This window comes from Halichoeres trimaculatus, unplaced genomic scaffold, assembly GCF_033239565.1.
Source record: "Halichoeres trimaculatus isolate MK-OKI-2021-1 unplaced genomic scaffold, fHalTri1.1 fHalTri1_scaffold_4, whole genome shotgun sequence".
Lineage (NCBI taxonomy): Eukaryota > Metazoa > Chordata > Actinopteri > Labriformes > Labridae > Halichoeres > Halichoeres trimaculatus.
In genome coordinates this window covers 3,749,500-3,768,991 of record NW_027437182.1, presented here as the reverse complement: position 1 = coordinate 3,768,991, position 19,492 = coordinate 3,749,500, and the positions used below count along the sequence as shown (strand labels likewise).

Below are 19,492 nucleotides of genomic sequence, written 5' to 3'. Positions count from 1 at the left end.
CAAAGCCAGGTATCAGTATCAGGACCAGAAAAGTTGGATCAGTGCATCCCTAGAGGTGATGCAATTGGTATTAGTACTCATTGGTACCAATTTCTGGTACTTGTGTGTGTTTATGTGGTAATACATAATAATACATGGCATAATTTTTTCATAATAAAATCTCAAAGTTTTTTAAATTTGAAATATATATCTCTTGATAGATAAATTGTAATGGTGTGTTCACGTCCGACACGGAAAATCGCCTACTCTTCCACTCCCTCAGAGTCACAAGGATAGATTAAGGTACCTAAACATGGTACCTTTGATTTTATGTGAATTGGTAGCCGGTACTACAGACAGAATACGATTGGTACCTATAAAAGTACCTAATTTGGTACCCATCCCAAGGTACATTGTTGCGGTTTAACAGCACTGCAAATGTGCCTCAGGTCCTGTTCAGACAACATGAATGAAGTAGGAAGAGTTAACAGTGAAACTTTTTTTATTTGGCACTTCAGTTTATTTAAAAAAAAAAAAAAAAAACACTAAAAGTCTGATAGTTCTTAGTTTTATTTTGCATTTTTGCCAAGTTTTTAAAAGCAGAGACTGTGCTGTCTTATTAGGGATGCACTGATATGAACAGTTTGGCCAATATCGATATCCTATATTAATATCGTTGTTATGGCCGATAACTGATATTTAGAATATTGGTTAAAAAAAAGATTGGTTAAAAAAGAAAAGACGATCATGGAGAGGATCAAAGGATGGAGCGCCCAAGGAAGAGAAACACAAAAAAAGAGAGTCCACTCTTCTTAGCTAGTTTTGGTCTTTACATAGTCAGAGAAAACAAGATTATTTGGGTCTTGAAAGATCGTTCCAGATGCTCTGAAAATGACCGGCAGCCAACTAGTAAATATCGACCGGTACTGATATTGATACCGACATCTCGTGCATCCCTTCTGTTGAAAAAAAGTGGTATCGAACATCCCTACTAAACAGACTTTTGTTTGTTTGTGACCTTTAGAGGTTTAGAGTCTTAAACTGAAAATTACCTGATAATCGCTGCATGAAACACACAACAACAAGAACCAGGAGAGAACCATCATTGCTCAACCCACTTCCCCTTTTCTGTGTTCATGAGAAGCTCTAAATAACACATCGAGTCTCCTTGATGATCTCTTTCACCTCGACAAAGTGAAGTTCTGCAGAGCAGAAGAAAAGGTTTCAGCAGCCCCTGAACCAGGCTTCAGGATTTAATCACATCTTATGATAATTCCAAAGAGACGCGAGTGTTTTTTCACAGCTCAGTGCTTCACAGAAACAGGCAATCAGCTCCTAAATATCATCATTTATTTTTCCATTAACGCTGCCCTGAAGCTGAGTATCACAAACCCACAGTTGTTTAAGTTTACAAGTCGGATCAAAACATTGTAATGCAGGATGATGAATGCCTGCTCCTCTTAATCCAGCAGAGCATTCTCCACTGTCTGTTTAAAAGACACAAAATAAGGTTAGCTCATTGCCTTGTGGGCTGTTCTGGAGCCAGAGACGAAGCCAAGTAATAAACAGAAACATGACGATCTCATATCCACAAATTTCCACAGCATGCCGACCAAGAGATAGACCCGCAGAGAGGAACTGATGTAAACAAGACTTTTTAAGGACACTGTGAAGAAGAACATGTTTTGTACGTGTTTGTAAGTGTCGGGTGGGGAGCTGGGGTTTGGAGGTAAAGTGGGAGATGAGAAAGCAGGTATATTAATAGCTCCTGGTGCTGGCAAAGATTCCTGTCAAATCGTTATAGAGCGACCATCTGACCGGGAGGAGGAGAGGAGGGGGCTGCCACCTCGCCTCCCTGATATAGGAGAGGATTAAACCGCCGTCATGTGCCACCCGGTGAGCCACGCCGCCAAAAGGCCACAGTCTGAGACGGACCAGGATTGGAACACACATGCAGAAAACACACACACACACACACACCCAAACAGTTTTGAACCGTTAACTCGAAGCAGATTTTTGCGTTGGAGAGCTGCGGTGAGGGCGGCAGACGGGCATGCAGGGGTGTAGCTCGTGTGGGCAGGCGGGCTGGCAGCCCACCCCTTTCCCCGTGACCACCTGATCAATTAGTGACGTGGCGGGGGCTCCACGGGTTCTCCACAGGTTCTCCACGGGCTCTCCACGACTCACAGGGACGTCAACAACAGCATCGTCTGGAGGCGGCAGATGCTGCTCGACGCATTTTTTTACTGCACAGAATCCATAAACATCCAAATCTGAGGACACGCTCTGCAGCTTTCCTGCAAGCTTTAATTTTTATAGTCGATATAAACTTTTTATGTAACCTTTCATGGAAGTCTGGGGCGTTTTAGATAAACACATTACGCAATTTGTTTGTAAAATGGCACAGGGGTAAACAGCACAAACTGCGGTTGAGGGGAGCTTGTTAATGTCTGGGAGGAGAGGCTGAAGCTGGGACTCACAGGGCTGCAGTTACACACTCTGACCAGCAGAGGCGCTGTGGATCACTTCCTCCTTTTTTGTGGAGCAGAGGAGCATGCATACCTGTCTGAGAGGTAGTGAAGTTTTAAGTGCATAAAAAGAGAAGTCTGGAGAGGTTGATGATGTGTGTGTGACAATGTGGAGACACACACACACACATTGCATCGGCCAAACCAAACAACCAGGAAGAAGAAAACACACACAGAGGCTCCTGGAGGCCTGACGTCAGCAGAGCCTGAACACACAACAGTGTGTATTCACATGTAGGTGGCATGTGTGTCGTTACACCGGTGTGAGCAGCGTGCATCCATTCACACAAAACAGCATTCAGGTGGAGGGGTCCCTGAGTCTGAGCCGAGTCCGGATGGTCCGGTGAAGATGATCCAGAGTGGGCTCATTGATCTGAAACTGTGTGTGTGTGTGTGCACTGTTTGCCACACACTCGACATACTTTGGCCCACATCCTGGAGGAGGAAAGCAGCAGCACATATTTTCATGCTGTGCACAAAAATCCCTGAGCTTTACTTGAAGGAAAATCAGGACATTACAGAAGACAAGGACATGGTCTGCGCTCAGCCTCAGCTAAATACTGTATACTTACAGTATGTATGTGGCATTCCTTAACTATTGGTTTGAGGGAGCCAGGCTGTGTGTGTGTGAGTGTGTGTGTGTGTGTGTGTGAGGAGAAACAGAGATGGAGCACTTTTTTTTTTTACTTTCTGAAAACAAAAAAATCTGCAAACCCCAGAGGACAATCTTTCAATTGCCTTAAATTTCATTTCACTTCATTACGCGTGGAGTGCCAAAGCTGTGCGCGCATGGAAAAAGAAGCCGCCTGGTGTGTAAGCAACGATTAATTGCTGCGTAAAGCTCCAGCCCATAGCTGGTGTGATCCACTTAAACTTTCAGGAGCCTATGGGATTTGTTTCGCCTGCGCGAACACATCCCTGCGCAATGTCAAACCTCCTCTCCTCTAATGCCCCCACGGTGGGGAATGAAGGCTGTGATGGGGGGCAAGAAAAGCCCGGATAATAAATATCCTGCGTGTTTTTAAGGAGCCTCAACTGTTCAGTGAACTCTGAGGAGCTCAAACACAATCAGTGCAAAGCGCATTTTTTGATTTTCCATAAGCAGGGGGCTCCCCAGACCTGGTCAGTGGGAGCGCCTGTCACAACACTCGTGCAAAATTCACAGGAAATGTCCCAGAAAGCATGAAAGGAGTGAAAAAAAAACGCGCCTTACCCTGTTTTGGAGCCGGTATGAGAATGCTGTTGAGCTTTTTGGATGCAGCACTGGAGCACACTCCCCGTCCCTCCAGCAGAGCTTGCAGGGGACGCCTCTCCCCCGGCTGGTGCTGGCAGGTCAAGCCGGAGCCACAGCGCGCCGTGTACACTCCACACGCCTGTCCCTCACCGAGGGCGCACGTCATGCAGCAGCCGCAGCCGGGCTCCCGCACCCGCTCCGCGCAGTCCTTCGGCAGTGGCTTGCACTGCAGGAGAGCCCCGGCGTCGCACGGCTCGCATCGGACCACCGGCCCCACGGTGCCCGCGAGCCGGGTGAACGCAGCCAGCGCGGCGGCCAGACAAAGCACGCAGAGAGCGGGCATTCTGCCGATTGAGCTGGTCACAAAGGGACAGTATGTGAGTTGTCACGTAGGCTTAAGGGGACTCTCTGTGACACAGCGAGCCGGCTAGCCTTCTCCATCTGTATTTTCTTTTACGCGAACTTCTCGTTTTATACAGGCGGAAAAAAGAGCCAACAAGTCACACCCTCCTCCGTATGAATAATGTAAGCGGAGAGCCCCGATATGAGGGACCGCTACCTCCAGTCTGAGGAGAGAGCAGCTCAAACACTCTCTGATTTAATCCTGCAGAATAATTCACTGCTCATGCTCTCTGTGTGTTCAGAGAAAACACACAAAGGTGTTTGTTTCATCTGGAAATGTGGCCCCCAGTCAAAACAGCCAGAGAGAGCCGCGGAGAGGGGAGCTGCAGAAGGCACGCAGCTGCTCCCCTCCACCTCCACCTCCAGCTCCAGTGATACCAATCTGATTTTATGTGACAGATAAGATGCACATGTGAAGACAGGGAACGATAAACATGAAGGGTTGGTTTGGCCTGAGCTTTAAACCTCTGCAGGTTTCCACACCACTGGCCACATCCCCTGCTGCCATCACCGGTATGTGAGCGGATGCCATTGGTGTTACCCCCCACATGCAGCTCTGATACAACATTCCTCTGGGCAGGTGTGTAGGTGGCCTCCATATAAGCCATTAGAATAATAGTTTCTTTGCATATGACCTACCTGTGTGTGTGTGTGTGTGAGTGTGAGTGTGTGACCACATGCTGAGAGCTGGGGGGTATTGCCTTACTGTCCTGGCTTTAAGAAGCTGCTCTGTTTGGAAGTCATTCAGACCCTCAGCCACAGCTACTGGGCACGTGCAGACCAGACTGCATACCTTTGAGCATAAAACCGATATCAGTGATATCAACCATAGTTCAGTGCTCAATTTTAAAGTACATGCCCTCGTTTTTGGTTTACTAGTTCATGTGTAGACTTTACTAGTGATACCAAAAGCATCATCGGTACTATAAGGGGCTGTTTACACGACAACGGTTTTAGGCTGAAACGCAAAAGTTTGGTTGTGTTTCAGCCTCGTGTTTACACGGAAACGGCTTTTCAACCGACCTAAAGCGCAAACTTCAAAACGTCCTCCAGAGCGGGATTTTTCTGAAACGCTGCCGACACCATTGCTGTGTAAACAGTAAGCTGGCGTTTTCAGTGGAAACGCCGACGTCACACTTAGCCTCGCGCGAGCACATACAACAGGGCAACAGGACTGTTGTTACGATCGTCGTCAACTACCGTGTTGTGCTTGTGCTGCTCAATCTGCTGAATCTGTTGACTGTCTTCATACAAAATTTGCATCCGTTGCTTCACTTTTGCACACCAGATGATCTGCTCAACTCTACTCCGCTGGAGATCTCCCTGAAGCTTCTTCTGGAAAAGACAGTTATAGCGCTTACTACAGCGTTTTCACTCCCTCAGCTTTTCCGTGTAAACGCAGATTTTTTTCATTTTGCTGCATTTTAGCGTTTTCAGATGAAAAGATGTTGTGTAAACGGGGCCTAAGTAGACCGAAAAATGTTCACTAGAAGTACTAGTACACAGAGGACGCGGTCACACAGGCCATCCAAAACGTGCCGTGCCTAAGCACGATTGCCCCCCTGCAGCGCAGATCCCCAGATGGAGAGTACGGCCGACGGTCACACTACCCCAATATGAACTAGACTTTAGCGGGTACCTCACACGCGCACAGCCCGCCTACGTCATCGTGAATCATCTGTTTACATGAAGCACGATCTCATCAGAGTCAGCACAATGAGACACAGAGAGCACTGCTACAACTTTAGAGACTTTTGGACTGATATATTAAGTCATTTTCGCCCGACACAGCCCTCTAACGTCCCCGCTTTGTTTAAAATGATCGTCGAGAGATGCGCTCGCGGTGATTATACGTAATGGATCGCACACGCTGTCCGCGTGCTTGTGCTCGTGCATGAAGTAAACCGTGCCGAAGCCCACCTCTTCGAAGCGTGCCGAAGCACGGAAGGGAATCGTGCTTGAGCACGGTACAGTTGTGGTCACACTGGCCATTCCAAACGTGCTTTACGGCTGAAGCGTGCTTAGGCACGGCACGATTGACCAGTGTGACCGCGTCCTTAAAAGTGTTCACTAGTACAACTAGTATACTTCAAAATGTATACTTGTATGACGAGTAAACCTTATACAATAATAGGGGGTGGGGGGAAACAATCCAGGCTTCTCTACAGTTTTACAGTTTCATTTAGCTGACGCTTTAGTCCAAGAATTTAGACAGAAGGATTATCTGGTTAGTGCAACAACCGTGCTACAAGGTTTTTGGCTGCAGGTGCAGCAGGTTTTATTTATTTTTTAATAATGTTATAAAAAAAATCTCATTGACCTTTGAAAACATAACTATCAATCAGGGTGCTATATTTGTTTATAATCTCTCCTACTTCATTTGCACTAGGTCTACTAATACTACTAGCACGGCTTGACATTAACACTGGCCAACCGGCCAAATGCGGGTGGATTTCGGCAGTGGCTGGTATCATCGCTGCTCCCACTGGCCACTTTGGCGGGTTGAATTGAATCTTTTTTTTTATTTTTTACACACGGAGCAGAGAGACAAGCAAAAAGATGACTGATGATGAAAGCTCTGAGGAAATTTAATTTACCTCTCTTTCATTATCATTCTCATGAAAAAAGAAATGATTTTCTGATTACAATCGTTAATAAATACTTAAGCAGACAGCGTCTCTTGCTGAGTTTTTATCAGTTCAATCAATCCCCCTTACCATTTTATTACAAGCAATAACAAACTAATATTTTAATTACTATGTCTTAACAGACTGCATATTTTCATATGAAAGGAGCACAATGTTACACACAACTTTATCAGAGCTGAATACCTGATTAAGGACCTGTGGATTTGAACACTGATGTGGTCTTGTTTTGAGTGTGCATAGGGGTCATTTACATTTAAAGAGGTTGTAAATCTGTTTTAAGTAAACTTTAGCATGTCATCATCCGCTTTAATCATATCAAACATAATTATCCAACAACAAATTGTGGCCAGTGAAAATACTGAGTGGCTAGTAACTCAGGGATACCACTAGCCACAGTGGCTGGTGAGCAAAAAGGTTAATGTCAAACCCTGACTACTACTGAGATATTTTGAGTTAATTAGTGAAACTGGAAAACCAAAAATTTATCTTACTAGTAAAGTTTTTTTTGGCGCACCAGTGCGCAGGTAGACCTCAATAGTAGAGCAAAGTCATCTACAAGTGGAACAGTTTTGTGTTACTAGTAGTCCATGTATAACTTTGAGTTTTGACTAGTAACATTATTAAAGTCTACTTGCTAATGGGAAGTCAGAAATGTTTTTTTTTTTCCGACGCCACACATCAAGTGTGTTCGCACTTTGCCGCGCAATACGCCGCACACTCAGAAATCACTCTAGTCAATAATTACATTCACACAGCACACGCTGTAGTCTGCCGGTGCCGCAATCACCAACGGCTGAGCGCAGCTGTTTCATTGCGAGTCCATTTTTGCCAGAGTATGCTGCAGAAATGTGTCAATCTTTGGAGAAAAGCTCATATCGAACAGGAAATCAGACTCAAAACTGATCAGAATGTCAGGTCATTTCAAAATAAAGCTCCATGTTTGGGCTGCGGATGGTAAATCTCATTCGTGTTTGTCAGAACTACACCTCTGACTCATGGCCAGAAGTCATCAGCAGGTCAGATTCAGAGGAAATCTGACGTTTTGGACGAGGAAAAGTTGCTGCTAGGTGGCACTAGGAGGGCCTCAGAAAATTGAAGGAAAGGGAAAATATAGAAAGTGGTGTTTCTTTGATAACACGACAAGTGCCATAATCGTGGCGTTTACAAATACACTCTTAAAGGTGAAACTTTTTTCATATTTTGAAGCATAAGACACATTTCCACTAAGAAGACCGGTTCAGTTCAATTCAGTTCAGTTGTGGCATTTCCACTGACTTCTCCCGGGACATCCCCAAATAACCGAGACGACCTATCCCACTTTTTGGGACCCTTTCATATGGGTGCCAGACTGAACCGATCCGCTCTCAGAAGGTGGAGCTACAACACTGCAGAAACCATTATTTACCGTCTTCTCCAGTCGTCACACAGTCTTCTCTGAAACAAAGCTTGATTGCTCTTTTTCCTGTCACATTTTTCTTCTTCTTTGGATTTATTAGCGGGGTAAACTGTCTCGCGCTGCTACGGCGTCACGCTATTGTTTAACAGCTCCGGCTTTCGGCATCCGGCTTACAAGCGAGAAGGCACAGTTTGCTGTGGAAACACAAACGGGATCAGGCTTAACTGTATCAAACCATGCCAAACTGTACTAAACCGAACCGGCGGCTATAGTTTGTTGGTTTTCAAAGAAGGAGCCAGCAGCAAATGCTGTTTGGGGGGCTTAGACATAGTAAAGTTTGGGAACCCCTGCTATAGGACACAATACATTCTTTCTATAAGGACACCAACAGAATGGATCATCAGTTTTATGCTCGTACAGTTTTCCACATACCTGACCTCTTCAGGACAAATAGCTTCACCAGCACGCTCACCTTCCACACAGCCAGGGCAGACCTGGGACAGACCTCAGTGCCCCCTCTCCGGCCCAGACCCCCTGCACCTCACCTCTTGTGGACGTCCACATTCGACCCCACAGGATTCCAGAAATTATCAGAATGAAAATGTTCAGATTCTGTGGGCTCAGCATCGCACCCCCCTGTCCGGCATATCCTCCTGTTCTGCAATAACAAACGCGAGAGGGGGGCACGCGCTGAGAAAATAAAGCAATCAGGATCGGCCATTGTGTGATTTCCACCACAGAAGCAGAAAAAGTGTTGAGACTGCATTATGAAAAACAAGCAGAGGGTAAGGAAACACCCCCGGAGAAGCAAGAAAACGTCTACGGCCAAGATTAGTTTTCATATTACTTTACTTCTCCTCCTGCTCGGCTGTAAGATTCTGCTCCGGACATTTGGCGTGTTTATTATCCGCCCTTCTGTGCAGGCTCCAGCTTACCTAAAGCGCCCTTACCGTTTGAACACATCAGCAAAAAGACTCTTGGGAAACTGTGCCCTCTTTGTGTGAGTACAGTACGGTAAAGGTGTGACTGTAAATCCTCGTACAGCTGCTAAAGATAGCAACCGGACTCTCCTTCACCCAGCCTAAATTAGATGTGACAGTCTCCACATTGAGGACATTTTTGCGTGGTTAGATATCATGCAATGCACAACAGAAAGCATACGGTATACATCAACCAATCAGGACGATACATCTCGTCCTGCGTATATAAATCTGGATCCTCCAGATGTCAAGCTTGAGGAGTCAGAATGGGGTGTGTTGTAATTTGTCTGGGGACAGTTAGAGGAAGATAAAAAAGATGCACTCAGACAACTTCTGGCACAAACCTGCAGATCTCTTCCCTTAAACCACATGTCCAAAACGTCTGCGCTGCAGCCTCAGCAAACTCTGATAAGAGATAACATTTTTCTGTCTCAGTCTCGTCGTTATCCTATAAATCCTCCACCTCTTGTAAACTAAAACTCTCTTGTTATTAATCCGTCCTCATTTTCAGCGTCTCAGGCAACATTCCTGTGTACTGCGTTCCCACAAACTTTTTCTTTGGGCTGTAAATCACTGATTGGAAACCGAAAGTCGATGACGGCCCTCAGTAACACTGGCACAATGCACTTTATAATTTGTGGTTTCGTGGGACTGAAAGGATCCGGACAGATTTATTTGTTTCCTTCCTCCACATGTGACTCCAGCAGCAAATTTTCTTGCTGTCAACATATGCTGACTTCATATGCGAGCTATACCATTGGCACGCGACGCACCGGCTGACCCGTGTCACGACCCGCTCAGATCTCCGTAGTTAGAACTCATTTCTGACATGCTACGTGGATTGTGTTGACAGCGCACTTATTTTGTGTCTTTGTGTCAGAAGACGTTATGCAGCACAGCTGGTCGCGGTATGTGCTGTGATCAAACTATAGATGGATACAAACTTTGAGGGTCAACCTGCGAGTCAAACAAGGGAAAACTATCTCGACCATAGACTGTATATAGAGTGGACAGCGTGGCTCCGCCATTTATCATTGTACGGGTTTAAAGCCAAAATACTGCCGTTTCAGGCGCCGCCATTGTAGCAGTTTAGAGCCGGATTCTGTGCAGTAGAGACGATCAGGGATTCTGGGAGAAACTGAGTGGAGCTGGGTGACAAAAATAATATTTTTTTTTTCTTTTGAGTTTCTAATCACTTCTTGACTCCACCTCCCGACATATTTTACAATCCATGAAAAAAATACACGAGAACGTCAGCTGTCAATCATTGTTACACGTTACGCAAAACCTCGTTCTTAACCTCGTATAAATAATGAAAATGAAACTTTTCAGAGAAAAAGAGGACTTGGATACAAGGCAAATGATATCTTCAAATCACTATAACAATCAGACGTGAGAAACATTTCTACGAGGTGTATTCATTTTTTAAAGTTTGACCACAGCCCATCTGGAATGACTGGAAAGCCGTATTTTTAAACCTATACTGCAGCCAGCCACCAGGGGGAGCAGTTTTCGTGGAGACCTCATTTTGAGCAGAGCAAGTGGACGTCTACTTTTTTACAGTCTATGCTCTCGACTTTATCTTCCCTTCTGTCCTGAAACCATTTCTTAGGAATGGGCAAGTACTGCGTCGAGTAATTCCTCCTCTAGAGTATTTTCTGTTACTTTCTGCAGGTTGACACCACACCACAAAATACTTAAACTTTGAGAGTTGTTAGTCTAATTTTCTACTTTTGTTAATTTGTTTTAAAAAACTATAAACTCAGAGTGAGTTCTTTGTTTTTAATTCGGACTTACGACCCATTCATGTTCAACATCCCGTTTGGGTATGGATATGTAAAACAGACAGAGCCTTCTGTCCGTGCTCTGTGTTCATTTTGTCCTTATTTCTGCACATTTCTATGAAGCTTACTGATGCGGACCAGACGGAGCTGTACCATAGGCTGTATAAAACATAGACGCAGCCTCCGCGGCGTCACCTGTCTGTTCCTGAAACAGTGAAATGAAGCCAATTCGCAGACGCAGCCACATTCGCTATGACACCGGCTGTGAGTTTGATTTCGAGCAGCTACAGGGCGAGTGTTAGTCATGTGACCTGAGCGGTGTCTTCGATTGGTAATTCAAATGATACTAATAACTTCTAAACGCAGAGATAGAAAAAAATTCACTCACTGTACAGTGTGTGCTGATAGTGAAATCAGTGTTTGAGACCCAAGCAGTTTTTGAACCAGGCTGTAAATATTTTTTTAATGCCGTAAAAGTCTGTTTTTATGGCTGGGTGTGTACGTGACTTCCGGTCTTTCTGCGTCCAGACTCAAGTAGATTCTTGATGAAAAGCAACTCTTAGCACTTCTGCATGGGCTTCATTTTTACAAGCCGGATGTTGCCCCTTGAGCAGTACCACCTAAAACTGTGGGGGTGGTGTTGCTCTTACTACCGGATACAAAGCTTCAGTGAGACACGAAGAAGAAATAACAATGGCAGAACTTATGCAATGCATTTAACTGCCTCTGTTTTTGTTTTTTAAGCAAGCAGTACATTAACAATACCTCCTCCACAGTCTGCATGTTTGCTTTTGAGTTTCATTGTCATAAACTTTTGAGTCTGGGCTTCCCCTCCCGGTGGATGTATTGGTTAACTGCAATGCCAACGTAGAGGACGTGTGTAATTTTGTGAGCAGTGACAGTTACCAGAGTTGCCAACTCCTCAGCATCTGAAGTAGCTATAGGCCCACACAAAAGTCGCAAGAAGTCGCCAGATTGTTTTTTTCTGCGTCGGGCTACCTGTCAACTGAGCTGTCCTAGTGCCCATGGTGTACAGCTGGCCATGCATGAACGGGGTACAGCAGAAAACAGCGTGTTTTTTAAACTTTTCTCCCGTGATCTTAGAGCCTCCGACCACCACCAAAAAAAGTTGCTAGATTTGTCGCTACTCGCTTTTCTCTAATTTTCTCGCTGGGGGGTCCAGAAAGTCGCTAAAAATAGTGACAAAATCGCTAAGTTGGCAACACTGATGGTAACATAGTTTGGAAAAGACGGATATATTTTTTTACGCTAAGGGAGGAGAAATGGGACATAAATGTCAGAGTGACTGTGCTGTTTTTAATCAAAATGATGTGTCACTGAATTTAAATTTTATGTATCAAAAGCACTAATATCCGTGCTTGATATCCGCGAGTACTCAAGAGAAAGTACTACTACTGCTATCAGTTGGAAAAAAGTGATATTGAACATCCCTACCATTTTTCATCTGCACTTAAATATTGTTCTCTAACCAAGCAGTTTCTGTAATAAAGTAAATAAAGGTGATGTAACCCTCCACCTCTCAGCGCAGGTTTGCCCAGAATAGTCATCTTACGTTAACTTTTATCCCACTTGTTGAACTTGCTCCTGTCTGAATTGTGATAAAAAGTGACATCCATCAATTTGGCAGTCAGATAACTCCCAAAGAAGTGCAGCAAAAACAACATATTTAATCATTTTACGATTTCTGCATCAGGTTCCTCTTTGCATGGTGCAGTTTGAACCTGCAGTTTGAGTCCATGCAGTGATCTCCGTTACAGAGTCACGTCTGTGGGTCTGTATGCACGTCCAGCCGTCAGCAAAGGAAACAAACCATTCATACTAATGGTGAGAAGAAAGAAAACTGATTAGTAGTTTGTATGAGCCAGGTTAACAGCCCAACAGAGCATTAAATTTAAAGGCGGTAGACTCCACCCGTACAGCTGCTAACAGCAGGAGTTCTGCACCTGATGGGCTGCTACAGGATGAGATCAAATATGCAAAGAGAAAAATTACTTGGTGATTGAATGGATCCTTTAGAAAAGTGGGAAAGTGCAAGGCAAATTTAGATTTGGGAGATTACGTGCAATTCAAATTTGTTGGATCCTCCAGGCTCCAGACTCTCTGGATCTTTGTAGGTTGTAGATAGTGTCTGAGATTGCTGAACTATTTGCTCACGCAGTCTTTCACTATCGTAGAGGACGCTGTAGGAGAGAGCGACAACATCACTGGAGAGACAAAAGTGAGGAGAAAAACATCCTCAATATTTGTAAAATTACACATAAAAACTCAAAAATTTCATTCGCAATTTTCATTCAAACACAAAAAGAAGAGCATGTCCTGCTCTGTTTGCAGCTGGGAGGGACTTCTGAGTGAAGACTGGGCTGTTTATAGACCTGTTTCCAGCAAGTGGTCCCAGTGGCGGCTGCTGGTCAGTCAAGGAGGGGAAGCTCATTTTTTTTCTGGCCTACATCATAAATTTATTTATTTATTTCAACGTAAATTCTGCCCTCCGTTCCTTTTCAAGAAAATAATCTGTGACCCTGTCGTACCAACCAGGTGTTTTTTCCAGGAATTTTACCGGTGTTCTCCCAATGGCCAGCAGAGCTAAACTGCTTAAACGGCCTTGGCCCACTATGTTGCAGGTCTAAGACTTGAGCCGCTTTAAACAGAAGAAGCTCCTCTCTACACCTGCAGGCTGTAAGTGTGAGTGACAGGAGGAGAGGCTCCACAGCTGTAGCTGTAGCTGCTTATTGGTGAAAAGAGAGAGAATCTTTAAACACAACGCTCGTCGTTTTTGAGAAAAGTAAACTCGCTGGGGATCGATAAAACCTCCGGATCAGTCCAAAACAACTGACTGTAAAACTGAGAAGATGCTCTGGTGGAGGGTTATACTTCAAGATCACTGACTGGCTCATTTCACTGTCAATCAAAAAGGGATTCAGCCTCAGACAGATCATCCAATCATCATGCAGAAGCCCAGCGTCCAGGCCAGCCCACTGCCTCATAGACCCCCAGAGACGCTGAGCGTCCAATGGGCGGGACAAAGCCCAGCGTTTATCCAATGACCGTCCAGTTTCCACAGTGGAACAACCCACTCTACGCTTCACCACTGAAGTCAGAAGACGCTCAGCGTCCGACTGTGTTAAAGCGCTGAGACGCTGCGGGGATGAATGAGAAGGAGGTGGAGCCAGTTACCTGTGATAGGAGCTGATTCTGAACTAAAGATGAAGGAATTCTAGCTCAGATTTTATCAATGAAATGTTCACACAGCAGAACTTATCACCACTTTTTTAGAGACATTTTAGGGGAAGCTGAGCTTCCCTTGCAGTCTTAGAGCAATCGCCACTGAGTGGTCCGGTATGGATCAGTACAGTCTGGTACAATTCATCACAAAGTCAACTGGAGATTTTAGCATGGCAGGGTTACGTGTTTTTCTTTATTCCTGTCACACAGGAAGTGATGATTCTTTCAACCAATCAACGGACTGCAGTGTTTCTAGCTCCTCCCTCTGGGGGTCGGATCAGTATGTCTGGCACCCCAACAGAAGGGTACCAAAAAGTGGGACAGTATGAGTGGGTAATTTGGGTCAAAGGAAACACATGAAAATCTGGCTTGTACCAAGACGAACGGAACCGTGGACGACGGAAAAGTCGTTAGAAAAGTCACTAATCACTTCTTTGAAAAACAATCGTAAGAGGTGTCTGAAGAGGAAGATGTTCTTCAAAGTTTCTCTGTTTTGTTTCCCCCTTTCTCAACATTTTCAAAAGTGTTGCTGGTACCAGGATCAAAATAAGCATCATCAATAAGCAGTTTCAGGTTTATGTTCGCTTTTCAAATGCTCAATAGATCATCAAAATCAACTTTATCCATGTTGAAACAGCTTCTTCCATTCTGGACCTGGGGTTTCAGAGTTTCTTTTTCAGACAATGCCTGTTTTAACGGGGTCACTGATTTCATAACCGACTGAAACGACTGACGTCAAAGTTGTAACAGAGTGATGGTGAAACTTTAAGCTTTCAGCTCCGGTTATTAAAAGAGATCAGTACGTATCGCTCAGACACGTCCTGCTGATGAAAAGTTAGTTAAAAACGTGCTTCGGTTATGTTCTTACAGGATGCACGCTGCTTCAAAGAGCCAGAGTTTGGTAATGAAATGTGTAAACTGTCAGACGTCGTCAGCATTCCTCTTCAGCAGAATGACTTTTGCTGGATGCTCTTCCTCCTAACACAGTCCAAATGTTTTAAGTAGTCAGCTTCTCCTCTGCTCCAGCACATCTTTTTTTCTTTACACAGTTGGGTTGCTTCCCTATCAGGAGAATGATTAAAATGTAATTTTGCTGAATGATGTTGACTGTGGCTTACGAGTTAAAAGCATAAATAATGTGCGCTGCCAGTATCGTGTTGAGGAAAATCATTTGGAGCTCCTTAACTCAGCCGGGGTGCTGACAGCGAGGACAGGCCTCGTCCGTCATGGGGGAATATGACGATCGACTAATGAAGCGGCGCTCATTTCTGCTGTCTGAAAACTGCATCTGGAATGTTTGAGAGCTCTTAAGATGAGCCTCTACAGCCTGTAGTAAAATCTAGAAAACTTGTGGTGGAGAAAGCGCTGCTGGAAATCTGTTAGTCCCATCATAATCAGAAATGACATCTAGCATTACCACCTAATCCTTTCAACTGCTTTTTAACTTTAGTAGGCCAAAGAAGATGGGTATGTACGGTGCCAACTTGGGTGGTAGACATCTGCCTCTTTTAACCGCCATCCTCAGACCCCATTAATTTGGCAGTTTTGAGGTTAGGACTGACAGTTGAATCGTTTTCCAGAAAGTTCAAGGCCTGTACTTGTTGTCGTTACTGTATCTGAAATAGTTTGAAGCCTCTTCAAGGTTTTCTGTGAGCTTAAAGCTGGTAAATAACTGTTTGTAGGAGTTTTCTCAACGTGGAGAAACTGGAGTCTTTCTGTTAATACGACAGAGACCATGTGTCTGAAAGTTTGGGACTGATTTGGGAGTAAGTATTCCATAAATTAAAGCTGGAGATAACGCAGCAGCTTTTATTGAGATCTCTAAAAGCAGCCGTTCTTTATTGATTGCCGTAATGGAGTCTGCTCGACAGGAACGGACTCTTCCTGTGATATCTGTTTTCAATAAATTGGGGGAATGAACATGAACCGAGCGCTCTCTGTCACTGTCTGCGTGACATGCTTAGAGAAACATCTGGAGGCAAGAGGAGGAAGACAAGAAGAGGAATGCAGAGGGCTGGAAAGGTGAAGACAGAGCCCAGAAAAAGTTAACTAGCTGTAGGTTTTTAATCAAGGCAGCTGCATGTGGGAGCAAAGGGAAGCAGAGAGGTTAGGGTTCGAGCGTGTGTTATGATGTGTTTGTGGTGAAGCCTGTGCCGTTTGTTTGGGCTGCAGGAAGATATGCCCGGCAGCTCCCAGCAGGAGGTCTGAGTCCTGCCCAGCAGAGGCTCAGTCTAATTGGTCAAACAAGCAGTGTGGCACCTTGGATTGAACTCGTGCCTGGAGGGCAGGTACGGCATACCTAGCAGCACACTGAGGAAAGATCAGAGTCATGTGCGCACACTCCCTGACTGTCTTTAGGTCAGCAATCCTCGCACGGCTGCAGGAGGGAAGGAGACTCAAGGATAGACAATCTCGCCTGGCGCTCTCAGGTTGAGCAACTCAAGTGACACTTTCCTGAGAGAGGGCCAATTTCAGCCTGCTAAGAGGATCAGTTTCCCCTTCCTGTCCTGACACACATACCCAGCGAGCTCTGCTCAGAGGTCCCCGGCTTTCTGCTCACCAGGTACAGCCGCTTCAGACGCTCCAACACGCTTTCTAAAAGCCATGAGGCCCTGCAGCACGAGCGGGATAACAAAGTGTTTCACTGCAAAGACAAAGTCCTCGCTAAGAGGATTGGGATCTTAAACCCAACTCTGACAAAGTCCAACTGTAACTACAGGTATGCAGCAGATCAAGTGGTACAAGCTCAAACTGAGGGAAATGTGGAATCACTGACATGAGTTTAGGAGGAATGCTCAAGCAGGGAGATCAGACAGAGCGGAGGAGGAAGAAAAGCATGACAGTGGGGGAGAGACACACTGAGAGGTGTCTAATCTTAGATCTTGGAGTGGCCAGGCTTTCTCAGAGCCAGTCACATGGAGTGATGTCACCTCCGGAGATCCAGGCATGTGTTTCAAGTCAGTGCATCCTCAGAACCTCAAAGAATCTGTGAATGAGCCGCGGGAGGGAGAGGATTCATTCAGATGAAAAAAAAAAAAAGACATTTTTTCATTATTATGAAGTTAAAGGGGATTTTTCCAAACGTCATGTGGAGGAAAACAAAGGGAAACATCATAAGACACAACCAAGGTCTGCAGAAGACCGTCTCTGAACATACAACACTCTGTCCTTGAAGTAGAAAACCACGGGTTGACCCTCCTGTCAGCTAAGAACAGAAAACTGAGGCTACAACTCAGACAATCTCACCAAAACTGCATCATAGGAGACTGAAAAACATCTCCTGGTCTGATGAGTCTGGATTTCTGCTCCACATTCAGATGTTCGGCTCAGGATTTGGAGTCAACATAATGAAAGCGTGGATCCACCTTGCCTTGGATCAACACTTCAGCCCACTACTGATGGTGTAATGGAGTGGGGGAGATTGTCTTGGCTCTCTACCCGCCCCTTTAGCCCTGTTCCAACCCAGTGGTCTGGGTTTGACGGTGTGTGAGCCAGATGCTGATAGCCATGTCAGCTAGCATGAAAGCATAGCAGCAAGATACAGTGTACCCTGCTAATAAACCCAACAAAAAAGAAAAACGTGACACAGTAAACAAAGAGCAGCGATGGAAGACATCCAACAATTCATATTCTCGGTGATTGGCATGTAGCTCTTTGTTCCCAAGAGCAGAGTTGTGTGTGTTTTTTTATCACCACTGTCGCATCGGTAGTGACAATTTTTTCGGCCAATCAGTCATCAACCTGTATTGTTTCCACCACTGCCTTCTAGGGTCGGATTGGTATGTGCGGCACCCCAACAGTGGGACGGTACGGTAGGGATGGGTACCTTTCACATTTAAACGAAACGGTACCAATTCCTGGTACCTGGCAATCAGTATCGGAACTCAATGGTACCAATTTTCAAAAAAACATTATTCTCAATTTAACATATTTATTCCTCTATAAATAACCTTGCTATGCTGTGTTCATGGTTCAAATGGTTGCTAGGCGCTACCCAAGTAGCCGCCTGTTGCAGCAGCTCTCTCGTCTTTGTCTGTTTCTTGTAATTTTTTTTGTCTCTTTTTCATCATCTTTGTATTTGGAGTGGATCATTACTTTGTATGGTTCATTGTCGGTCACGGACACCAAACTTTTTGTGGCTTCGGCGATATTTTTGACTACTTTTCTCCTGTGTTTGTCTGGAGATCCTACATGTAACCATGGCTGCATTGTTTACATGCGAAATTAGCTGTTAGCAGCCTGTAGCATGTCAATGCTAACTAGTGTAGGGCTTGATGATTTCCCTCGAGCTGAGGAGGAAGAGGTGAGGACGACGTGCTGGTTCTCGGGTGTGAGCTGGGAGGTGACGACGTGGACCTGTCCTTCCATCCATCGTTGTTGGGAACGTGGGATCTAGCTCCGGGGGATGGACGAGCTAGCCGTGCTAACCCAGCGGCATCGTGCTGTTCACGGACGTGGCTGACGGAGCTGACATCGGACGCCGGCGACACATTGGAGGAGCTTCGCCTGCTGTGGGCAGACAGGATCCAGGAGACAGAGACTGAACAGACTGCTGGGGAGGCTCAGTCCTGGACCCTGTGGAGGTGGAGACTGGCTGGGCTGGAGAGTGGTGGACGAGTGGTGGACGGGATGTCGTCATCTAGTTTCTTATGGACCTTTTTGCACTTTCTATACTCTTTCTTACTTTTGTTTTCTTAAATGCTGCGGTGACTCCTGAATTTCCCCTCGGGGATAAATAAAGTATTTTCTATTTCTATTTCATATCCAGCATGGAAAATCGCCTTTTCACTCCCTCACAGTCACAAGGATGTGTTTCGGTACCTAAACTTGGTACCTTTTGATTCTAATGAATTGGTACCCAGTACTTTTGACAGGATTCAGTCGGAACCTATAAAAGTACCTTATTTGGGTACCCATCCCTGCGGTATGGGTCGGATATTTGGGGACCTGTCCTGATTTTAGTCAAAGGAAACAACACAAAATGCGTGCTGTACTGAGACTGAATGATGAACCGCTTGGTGAAAGAGCCAACTGAGCCTGGTTTAAGGTCTACAGCCTACCTAAGTATCAATCAATCAATCAATCAGTTTATCAGTCTTCATTTACAAAGCGCCAAATGATAACATTATCTCAAGACACTTTCCAAAGTACATGAACAGCTCTAGACTTGTTTATGTTGATAAAACTTTTTAAGCATGTGATAGTTTGGTTTTTGGGTTTGCTATGTATTTCAGAGGTTTGAGATTTTTTAGTAAATCTTGAGTTATTTGGTTTTTCTTTGTGATTCTTTTCTTGTGT

At 45.0% G+C, this 19,492-nt stretch overlaps 1 protein-coding gene across 1 annotated transcript in view; it reads right to left on the bottom strand.

Moving 5' to 3' along the window:
• The window catches only part of igfbp3 (insulin-like growth factor binding protein 3), a 29,478-nt gene extending 25,293 nt beyond the window's left edge, over window positions 1-4,185 (bottom strand). The window contains exon 1 of the mRNA XM_074668115.1: window positions 3,721-4,185. Coding sequence (XP_074524216.1) covers window positions 3,721-4,084 — 364 coding nt within the window. The 5' untranslated portion in view covers window positions 4,085-4,185. The remainder of the gene's footprint in view (window positions 1-3,720) is intronic.
• Between the last annotated feature and the right edge of the window lie 15,307 nt (window positions 4,186-19,492).